This window comes from Oncorhynchus gorbuscha, linkage group LG13 (assembly GCF_021184085.1).
Source record: "Oncorhynchus gorbuscha isolate QuinsamMale2020 ecotype Even-year linkage group LG13, OgorEven_v1.0, whole genome shotgun sequence".
In the NCBI taxonomy this organism is placed as follows: domain Eukaryota; kingdom Metazoa; phylum Chordata; class Actinopteri; order Salmoniformes; family Salmonidae; genus Oncorhynchus; species Oncorhynchus gorbuscha.
The window spans coordinates 90,228,005-90,239,775 of record NC_060185.1 but is presented as its reverse complement, the minus strand read 5'-3'; the positions used below and the strand labels follow the sequence as shown (position 1 = coordinate 90,239,775).

General features: G+C 44.6%; 1 protein-coding gene across 2 annotated transcripts in view; it reads left to right on the top strand.

The window, feature by feature from the left end:
* The window catches only part of LOC123993690 (neuroligin-3-like), a 408,214-nt gene that overhangs the window by 290,713 nt on the left and 105,730 nt on the right, over positions 1–11,771 (top strand). For both annotated transcript variants that reach the window (XM_046296092.1, XM_046296091.1), the window contains exon 4: positions 7,951–8,136. In XM_046296092.1, the coding sequence (XP_046152048.1) occupies positions 7,951–8,136 (186 nt within the window). The remainder of the gene's footprint in view (positions 1–7,950; positions 8,137–11,771) is intronic.

The window sequence follows — 11,771 nt, the reverse complement described above, 5'->3', positions numbered from 1 at the left end:
CAGGGAGTCAGAAAGAGGAGTGGTGGAGGAGGGGGTGACAATCACAGAGTTGAGAAGAGCCTTGGCTAGAGATTGTCTGGTAGAGTATATTGGCTAGAGATTGTCTGGTAGAGTACAGTCGTGGCCAAAAGTTTTGAGAATGACACAAATATACATTTTCACAAAGTCTGCTGCCACAGTTTGTATGATGGCAATTTGCATAAACTCCAGAATGTTATGAAGAGTGATCAGATGAAGTCCGTCTTTGACGTGCAAATGAACTGAATCCCCAAAAAACTGCATTTCCACTGCATTTCAGCCCTGCCACAAAAGGACCAGCTGACATCATGTCAGTGATTCTCTCGTTGACACAGGTGTAAGTGTTGACGAGGACAAGGCTGGAGATCACTCTGTCATGCTGATTGAGTTTGAATAACAGACTGGAAACTTCAAAAAGGAGGGTGGTGCTTGGAATCATTGTTCTTCCTCTGTCAACCATGGTTACCTGCAAGGAAACACGTGCCGTCATCATTGCTTTGCACAAAAAGGGCTTCACAGGCAAGGATATTGCTGCCATTAAGATTGCACCTAAATCAACCATTTAACTTCAAGGAGAGCGGTTCATTTGTTGTGAAGAAGGCTTCAGGGTGCCCAAGAAAGTCCAGAAAGCGCCAGGACCGTCTCCCAAAGTTGATTCAGCTGCGGGATCAGGGCACCACCAGTACAGAGCTTGCTCAGGAACGGCAGCAGGCAGGTGTGAGTGCATCTGCACGCACTGTGAGGTGAAGACTTTTGGAGGATGGCCTGGTGTCAAGAAGGGCAGCAAAGAAGTCACTTCTCTCCAGGAAAAACATCAGGGACAGACTGATATTCTGCAAAAGGTACAGGGATTGGACTGCTGAGGACTGGGGTAAAGTAATTTTCTCAGATGAATACCCTTTCCGATTGTTTGGGGCATCCGGAAAAAAGCTTGTCCAGAGAAGACAAGGTGAGCGCTACCATTAGTCCTGTGTCATGCCAACAGTAAAGCATCCTGAGACCATTCATGTGTGGGGTTGCTCCTCAGCCAAGGGAGTGGACTCACTCACAATTTTGTCTAAGAACACAGCCATGAATAATGAATTGTACCAACACATCCACCGAGAGCAACTTCTCCCAACCATCCAGGAACAGTTTGGTGACAAACAGTGTCTTTTCCAGCATGATGGAGCACCTTGCCATAAAGCAAACGTGATAAATAAGTGGCCTGGGGAACAAAACATTGATATTTTGGGTCCATGGCCAGGAAACTCCACAGACCTGAATCCCATTGAGAACTTGTGGTCAATTCTCAAGAGAGAATTGGAGACAGACAGTGAACTGTGTAAGGAGATGGAGACAGACAGTGAACTGTGTAAGGAGATGGAGACAGACAGTGAACTGTGTAAGGAGATGGAGACAGACAGTGAACTGTGTAAGGAGATGGAGACAGACAGTGAACTGTGTAAGGAGATGGAGACAGACAGTGAACTGTGTAAGGAGATGGAGACAGACAGTGAACTGTGTAAGGAGATGGAGACAGACAGTGAACTGTGTAAGGAGATGGAGACAGACAGTGAACTGTGTAAGGAGATGGAGACAGACAGTGAACTGTGTAAGGAGATGGAGACAGACAGTGAACTGTGTAAGGAGATGGAGACAGACAGTGAACTGTGTAAGGAGATGTAGACAGACAGTGCATTCTGAAAGAATTTAGACTTCTTGACTTTTTCCACATTTTGTTACGTTACAGCCTTATTCTAAAATATATATTTTTTCAATCTAATCCTCAGCAATCTACAAACAATAATCCATAATGACAAAACAAAAACATGTTTTTAGACTTTTTTTGCAAATGTATAAAAAAAACAGAAATACCTTATTTACATAAGCATTCAGACCCTTTGCTTTGAGACTCAACATTTAATCCTGTTTCCATTGATCATCCTTCAGATGTTTCTACAACTTGATTGGAGTCAACTTGTGGTAAAATCAATTGATTGGACATGATTTGGAAAGGCACACACCTGTCTATATAAGGTCCCATTGGTGACAGGGCATGTCAAAGCAAACACCAAGCCATGAGGTCGAAGGAATTGTCCTTAGAGCTCAGATACAGGATTGTGTCGAGGCACAAATCTGGGGAAGGGTACCAAACATTTCTGCAGCACTGAAGATCCCCAAGAGGGCCTTGGTCAGATAGGTGACTCCGATGGTCTGACAGAGCTCCAGAGTTCCTCTGTGGAGATGGGAGAACCTTCCAGAAGGACAACCATCTCTGCAACACTCCATCAATCAGGCCTTTATGGTAGAGTAGCCAGATGGAAGCCACTCCTCAGTAAAAGGCACATAACAGCCCATTTGGAGTATGCCAAAAGGCACCTAAAGACTCTCAGACCATGAGAAACAAGATTCTCTGGTCTGATGTAACCAAGATTGAACTCTTTGGCCTGAATGCCAAGCTGGATGAAACCTGGCACCATCCCTACGATGATGCATGGTGGTGGAAGCATCATGCTGTGGGGATATTTTTCAGCAGCAGGGACTGGGAGACTAGTCAGGATCAAGGGAAAGATGAATGGAGCAAAGTACTGAGTGGTCCTTGATGAAAACCTACTTCAGAGCACTCAGGACCTCAGACTGGGGCGAAGGTTCACCGTCCAACAGGACAACGAACCTAAGCACACAGCCAAGACAACGCATTAGTGGCTTCGGGACAAGCCTCTGAATGTCCTTGAGTGGCCCAGCCAGAGCCTGGACTTGAACCCGATCAAACATCTCTGGAGAGACCTGAAAATAGCTGTGCAGCAATGCTCCCCATCCAACCTGACAAAGCTTGAGAGGCTCTGCAGAGAAGAATGGGAGAAACTCTCCAAATACAGGTGTGCCAAGCTTGTAGCATCAAGGCTGTTATCGCTGTCAAAGGTTCTTCAACAAAGTGCTGAGTAAAGGGTCTGAATACTTATGTAAATGTAATAAAACTGGGTATTGTGTGTAGATTGTAATGTAACAAAATGTGGAAAAAGTCAAGGGGTCTGAATACTTTCCGAATGCACTCTGTTGATGAAGGATTTTTGGAATTGACCATTTTCCCAATTCTTATCTCTTTGGTGGCATTTAGTGGATTTAATGCCAACCAATGTATTTAATATCTAAGGGAGTGGATTCCATTAAATCCATATTTTCCTGTCAGTTTTTCTGTTTGTGGTGATAATGACCTCGTAGACACGTGACTCTCCAAACTCCCGCCAATTTGGCCACACTCATTCTTTCTTTGTGTTGTTTGTTAAATCCCTAACTACATATATCACCAGTAGTGATACCTATTTCAGTATTCTAGAACGTTAGTGTTACATCGTCCTCTTTTGGCACCAAAACTAAAACGGTCATTTCTGTTCATTCATTAAATACAATGAGCTCCAGTTACACGTTTTGTTGTTTTGGCTCAGTCCTCCAGCACTTGAAATGATACAGTATAATGACTATGAGGTTAACATGCAGATTGTCAGCATTCATTTCAGACACAGATTACAGCATATTTGAACCCATATCGAGTGAACCGTTTAGAAATTACAGCACGTTTTGTACATAGTCTCCCCCATTTTAGGGAACCAAAAGTATTGGGACAAATTCACTTATGTGTATTAAAGTAGTAAAAAAGTGTAGTATTTAGTCCCATATTCCTAGAACGCAATGACGACATCAAGCTTGTGACTCAACAAACTTGTTGGATGCATTTGTTGTTTGTTTTGGTTGTGTTTCAGATTATTTTGTGCCCAATAGAAATGAATGGTAAATAAAAGTATTGTGTCATTTTGGAGTCACTTCTGTTGTAAATAAGAATGGAATATGTTTCTAAACACTTCTACATGAATGTGGATGCTACCATGGTTACGGATAGTCCTGAATGAATCATGAATAATGATGAGAATAATAAGAAAGTTACAGACACACAAATATCATACCCTCAAGACATGCTAACCACTCACCATTACAATAACAGGGGAGGTTAGCAATTATACCATTATTATTTTACCTTTATTTATTAACTATGGAAGTCAGTTAAGAACACATTCTTAGTTAGAATGTCGGCCTAGGAACAGTGGGTTAACTGCCTTGTTCAGGGGCAGAACAACAGATTTTTACCTTGTCAGCTCAGGGATTCGATGTAGCAACCTTTCGGTTACAGGCCCAACACTCTAACCACTAGGCTACCCTGCCATCCCATAATGACCATCTTCAGAGAACAATGTTCTAGCTTATCTGCAGATAGTGGCTGTCCGGAGCACAAAAAGCAAAGTCAGGGAGCCAAATGAACGGCTCTTTCACAGAAGCGATTCAGTTCCCGACGTTCACGTTGGATCACCAAGAAGAGCTGTAAATAAGTCTTAAATTTGAGCGTTTCAACCTGCCTTAGCCTTCTGCTGATGTCCTGCCCCCACTTACCGCTGCCAAAAGGTGCCTATATTAAGGTACCTATATTAAGGTGCCTCAATTAAGGTGCCTATATTCAGGTGCCTATATTAAGGTGCCTCTATGAAGGTGCCTCTATGAAGGTGCCTCTATGAAGGTGCCTCTATGAAGGTGCCTCTATGAAGGTGCCTCTATGAAGGTGCCTCTATGAAGGTGCCTCTATGAAGGTGCCTCTATGAAGGTGCCTCTATTAATTACATTTTATTTAATTTTTTTAAGAAAATGAAAACCTTCACACTGCTCTTGCCAGACAGTATAATTTTGTTTTATTCAAGCTTAGGGCTACGCGTCTGTCTTTTCACCGTCAACAGAAGCTTAATGTATTATTAAATTATTCCCACGCACCTGCAACAAGGTAGATCAGATGAAGGGGTGCTTTTCTAAATGTTAACGTCAGGTTTATTTGGATTGTTTAGCTTTAGAGGCAGCCAGTGAACTCAATGCTCAATGAATGCATGTCTGCATGCGTTTAATTTCCTTTTCCTTTCTGTTATTCCCTGTGTGTGTTCCAAACGGCACCCTATTCTCTATCTAGTACACCACTTCTCACCAGGGCACATAGTACCCGATATAGGGAATGGGGAGCCATTTGGGATGCAACCCATGTTGAGTAGGGTTGATGGACACTGAGTCGATTGAGGGGTCCTCTGGGACGTCAGATGATTTAACATTCTATTACCCAACATACAGCTGGGCCTGAGCCCTGGAGACACCGTTATAGAGTGTGTGTGTGTGTGCGTGGGTGCGCGTCCCTCCCGCTCTCTCTCTCTCTCTCTCTCATATGTTTGGTACAGAGCCCTAGAGATGTAGTTATATTGCCTCAGTGTTAAAATGAACACATTATGTCGCAAAGAGAGGCTCAATGTCACACGATATCATGTGAGAAGATAGGATTCAGTGGAAATGTCTAGTCCATGTTCTGTACATTGGAAACATGTAGAGCCCTGTAAAACTGCTCTAACAGCTGGTGTGTTCATGTTACTCTCCACCAGAGGTACACGCCATAGCTGAAGGATTTAGTACTTTGTTTCCATTCAACCACATTAGTGAGGTCAGATCACTGATGTTGAGCGATTAGGCCTGGCTCGCAGTCGACATTCCAATTCATCCCAAAGGTATTCAATGGGGTTGAGGTCAGGGCTCTGTGCAGGCCAGTCAAGTTCTTCCACACAGATCTTGACAAACCATTGCTGTATGGGACCTCACTTTGTGCACGGGGGCAGGCAGCGTTCTCCTGGCATTCTAACGTTCTCCTGACAGCACTTACAGTTGACCGAGGCAGTTCTAGCAGGGCAGAAATTTGTCCAACTGACTTGTTGGAAAGGTGGCACCCTATGACGGTGCCACGTTGAAAGTCACTGAACTCTTCAGTAATGCCATTCTACTGCCAATTTTTGTCCATAGAGATTGCATGGTTGTGTGCTCAATTTTATACACATGTCAGCAACAGGTGTGGCTGAAATAGCCAAATCCATTCATTTGAAGGGTGTTTATTTTTTTATCCGTTATTTTACCAGGTAAGTTGACTGAGAACACATTCTCATTTACAGCAACGACCTGGGGAATAGTTACAGGGGAGAGGAGGGCGATGAATGAGCTAATTGTAAACTGGGGATTATTAGGTGACCGTGATGGTTTGAGGGCCAGATTGGGAATTTAGCCAGGACACCGGGGTTAATACCCGTACTTTAATGACCTCAGAGAGTCAGGACACCCGTTTAACGTCCCATCCGAAAGACAGCACCCTACACAGGGTAGTGTCCCCAATCACTGCACTGGGGCATTGGGATATTGTTTAGACCAGAGGAAAGAGTACCTCCTACTGGCCCTCCAACACCACTTCCAGCAGCATCTGGTCTCACATCCAGGGACTGACCAGGACCAACCCTGCTTAGCTTCAGAAGCAAGCCAGCAGTGGTATGCAGGGTGGTATGCAGGGTGGTATGCAGGGTGGTATGCAGGGTGGTATGCAGGGTGGTATGCAGGGTGGTATGCAGGGTGGTATGCAGTGTGGTATGCAGTGTGGTATGCAGTGTGGTATGCAGTGTGGTATGCAGTGTGGTATGCAGGGTGGTATGCAGTGTGGTATGCAGTGTGGTATGCAGTGTGGTATGCAGGGTGGTATGCAGTGTGGTATGCAGTGTGGTATGCAGGGTGGTATGCAGGGTGGTATGCAGTGTGGTATGCAGTGTGGTATGCAGGGTGGTATGCAGTGTGGTATGCCTACTTTTGTACACTGTACATGGTGTATTTAACATAAAGCACTTCTACTCATCATTTCTACTTCATGTTCTATATCCTGTAGTAACATCTCTGAACATTTCAATCATGAAGTACAAATAAACTGTTTTGTTTTTGTTGAAACAAAGGCCTACACTAAAGAGGTCATGATTTATGAGGGAACATTTCATCTACATTATTCAGGGCCTCTTAGTTTCCATCTCTCCTGCCTTTTCTCTCAGTGTCACAACACAACAGCGCTCATAGATACATGTGGTTCTCATCACGGCGGGTCGATAGACAGGGTGATATGTGATCGTCCAGGGAGGCTCAACATTGATTTCCCATAATGTAGAGATGACATGTGGTCACACAGCCCTTTTATTTTTACCAACAATCATGTTCTCCAATAAGTCAGGATCTCACTGGAGAGCCAGAGAGCTTGATAGTTTGAGCTAAAAGGGGTGGGGTAGAATGAGGGGAGGGGGGGGATTTGTGGTCTTTGCAAGTTACCTTGACTTGGTAGAAACACTGTAATGTCACTTCATTTGGTCCCTTTTTATCCTGAATCTTCACATTGTACAACATACAACACACTGTACACCAGTAATTCCCGACCGTTCTTTGTGCTTGATGACCCACCTCAAGCTTTTGGAGTTGACTTAATAACCAAGTAGAGTCAACAAAAAACATATTCATCACCAGGCGTCCAGTCTTCACCTGGGACCCTAAAGGACTCAATCTCAACCAGGTCTAGTCTTTACCTGGGACCCTAAAGGACTCAATCTCAACCAGGTCTAGTCTTCACCTGGGACCCTAAAGGACTCAATCTCAACCAGGTCCAGTCTTCACCTGGGACCCTAAAGGAATCAACCTCAACCAGGTCCAGTCTTCACCTGGGACCCTAAAGGACTCAATCTCAACCAGGTCTAGTCTTCACCTGGGACCCTAAAGGACTCAATCTCAACCAGGTCTAGTCTTCACCTGGGACCCTAAAGGACTCAATCTCAACCAGGTCCAGTCTTCACCTGGGACCCTAAAGTATTCAACCTCAACCAGGTCCAGTCTTCACCTGGGACCCTAAAGGAATCAATCTCAACCAGGTCCAGTCTTCACCTGGGACCCTAAAGGAATCAACCTCAACCAGGTCCAGTCTGGGACCGAAACGGAATCAATCTCAACCTACCTTTGGGAAACAAAATTGCATCCCTGTTAGTGTTACATCATTGACTAACCATGTATCCTCTGTGTCTGTTCTAGGGTTCCTGTCTACAGGAGACCAGGCAGCTAAGGGGAACTACGGCCTACTGGACCAGATCCAGGCTCTGAGGTGGATCAGTGAGAACATTGGATACTTCGGAGGAGACTCCAACCGTATCACGGTGTTCGGATCTGGGATAGGAGCATCCTGTGTCAGCCTGCTCACCCTCTCACACCACTCTGAAGGTAGGAACACACGTTGTCTATGATTAGTATGGGATGGGGGGATTGGGTACTGGATGTCACTGTGTCAGAATCAGTTGAGGAAGTCTGGTATTTAGTGGGTATTTACACTGAGCGGGAACTGGAACACGTTGTCGTACAAGACAATCCAGAGCATCTCAAACATGCTCAGTGGGTGAAAGAACTGGGACATTTTCAGCTTCCAGGAATTGTGTACAGATCCTTGCAACATGGGGTTGTGCATTATCATGCTGAAAAATTAGGTGATGGCGATGGATGAATGGCACGACAATGGGCCTCAGGTTCTCGTCACGATCTCTCTGTCCATTCAAATTGCCATCGATAAAATGCAATTGTGTTCGTTGTCCATTGTATAACCCCACCACCACCAAAGGACACTCTGTTCAGTACGTTGACATCAGAAAACTGCTTGCCCACACGACGCCACTGGCACCTGCATAGATTGAATCTGAGTATAGTCTGGTTTACAGTTGATTTACTGAAATAGATTTAATCTGAGTATCTAGTTTACAGTTGATTTACTGACATAAATTTAACCTGAGTATCTGGTTTACAGTTGATTTACTGACATAGATTTAACCTGAGTATCTGTTTTACAGTTGATTTACTGACATAGATTTAACCTGAGTATCTGGTTTACAGTTGATTTACTGACATAACTGTTTTTGGGATTTGTTATCTGGAGATGTTTGGGGGGGTAAAGTGGATATCCAGTATCCAGGGACCACCCCCCTCCCCCAACCCCAACCCTGTATAATGGAACCATCCAAACATCTAATCATGACAGATGTTGCTTATCTAGTGGCTAACATCATGCCTCAACCACTCAATGGAGAAGAAATGTCCATGATGGACCTGTTTCACACACAGACACACACACACAGATACAGGACAGGAAGGACAGTATAGACGTCATGCTGCTCTTAACTGCTGCCTAACATGATGGACGGACACATGCTGGGTTGTGCTGTGGTTGTGTGCTTGTGCATGTGTGCGTGTGCATATACTTGTGTGTGTAGTATGTATTTTTTATTAAATCCTTTAATAGTTGTGTACTTGTGTACATCTTGATTTATACGTGAAGCTTTATGAGCATCACGGAATTATGGCTCTCTCCGGATATACTGTCCCCTTTCCATTTAGCCAGCTGGGTTCTCAGTACATCAGACAGGAATAAAGAAGTGTCTGGGAAGAAGGGCGGTTGTGTTTGTTTCATGATTAACAACTCATGGTGTGATTGTGACAACATACAGAAATTCAAGTCCTTTTGTTCACCCAACCTAGAATACCTCACAATCAAATACCAACCGCATTCCCTCCCAAGATAATTTTATTTTGTTGTAGTCACAGCTGTGTATATTCCCCATCAAACCAATACCACAACGGCCCTCAAGGAGCTACACTGGACTTTATGCAAACTGGAAACCACATATCCTGAGGCCGCATTTATTGTAACTGGGGATTTTAACAAAGCAAATTTGAGGAAAATGCTACCGAAGTTCTATCAACACATGGACTGTAGAACTCGCTCTGGTAAAACACTCGACCACTGCTACTCCCCTTTTCCAGAGGCCCTCCCCTGCCCAGAGGCCCTCCCCTGCCCAGAGGCCCTCCCCTCCCCTGCCCAGAGGCCCTCCACTCCCCTGCCCAGAAGCCCTCCCCTGCCCAGAGCCCTCCCCTCCCCTGCCCAGAGGCCCTCCCCTGCCCAGGCCCTCCCCTCCCCTGCCCAGAGGCCCTCCCCTGCCCAGGCCCTCCCCTCCCCTGCCCAAACCCGAAACCACAGATAGAAGGCAGCATTCGTGCAAAACTGAAAAGCGAGAACCGCTGCATTTGACCATGGTGATTGGGAATATGGTCAAATTCAAAGAGTGTAGTTTTTCCCTCTTACGGCAATCAAACAGGCAAAATTTCAGTACAGAGACAAAGTGGAGTCACAATTCAACGGCTCAGACACAAGATGTATGTGGCAGGGTCTATAGTCAATCACGGACTACAAAGGGAAACCAACCGCGTCGCAGACACCAACGTGAAGAAGTCGCAAACCTCAGGAGACTGAAAAAAATTTGGCTTGGCCCCTAAGACCCTCACAAACCTTTACAGATGCACAATTGAGAGCATCCTGTCGGGCTGTATCACCGCCTGGTACAGCAACTGCATCGCCCGCAACCGTAAGGCTTTCCAGAAGGTGGTACGGTCTGCCCAATTCATCACCGGGGGCAAACTACCTGCCCTCTAGCACACCTACCTCACTCGATGTCACAGGAAGGCCAAATAGATCATCAATGACATCAACCACCCGAGCCACGGCTTGTTCACCCTGCTATCATCCAGAAGGCGAGGTCAGCACAGGTGCATCAAAGCAGGGACCGAGAGACTGAAAAACAGCCTCTGTCTCAAGGCCATCAGACTGATAAATAGCCATCACTAGCCGGCTACCACCCAGCTACTCAACCCTGCACCTTAGAGGCTGCTGCCCTATATACATAGACATGGAATCACTGGTCACTTTAATAATGGAACACCAGTCACTTTAATTTTAATAATGTTTACATACTGCTTTACTCATCTCATATGTATATACTGTATTCTATTCTACGGTATTTAGTCAATGCCACTCTGACATTACTCATCCTAATATTTAAATATTTCTACATTCCATTCTTTTACTTTTAGATGTGTGTGTAGTGTTGTGAATTGTTAGATACTAACTTATGGACTGTTGAAGCTAGAAATACAAGCATTTCACTACACCTGCAATAACATCTGCCAAAAATGTGATTGTGGCCAATAACATTTGATTTTGATATTAGGTAGCTAGTTACAGGAAATACGTTAACAAGGTCCCACTTTGTAGATGCTCTACAGATGGTCATACTATCAACAAACTATCTGTTGATAAGCAACTGCTTGTTAAGGTTACAGTTTGATTTAGAATAAAGATTAAGGTAAGAATCAAGGTTAGGGTTAGGGCTAGGGTTAATCCATTTTTAAACATTCGCCATGCAATGCTACATATGAGCAAGGACCATACACAGAAACACGTTACATGGCAGATCGGCAAGGAAGAAAGGATGGACGGACGGACGGACGGACGGACGGGGTGGAGGAAGGAAAGTAAACGATTACCATAATTGGAGGAATTCAGGAATTCCTGGCTTGGTTTTATGATGAAGGCGACCACCCCCATATGTTTATGAAGAGACCACTTCAGCACCACTGCTTTGTTTAAAGGACCAGGTTTTATCCAATTACAGGACACAGTTTTTGTTTCTAATTGGCATTAAAGCGTTACTTAATTGCCTTGGTTTCCCTTCAGATAAATGGCTTCCGTTTGAATTTTTAACATAAATGCATTTTTTATTCAGCCTCCGTAATGCTACGCTCCGTGTACCATGATATTATACAGCCTCAGAAACCAGATCCTCTCTGCCTCCTCCTTTCTAAATGGGACATTACCGGGGCTGCTGGAGTTTGTTGCCTCTTGAATAGATATGTATGATGTCCTAGTACTCAGTTTGACCAGATAAAGGAGAACAGAGTGAAACTAGTGAGATGGTTGATAATTGAAGTAGGAAGCTTTCCACCACGACAGGGCCTCTTGTGAGGAGTGTTACCAA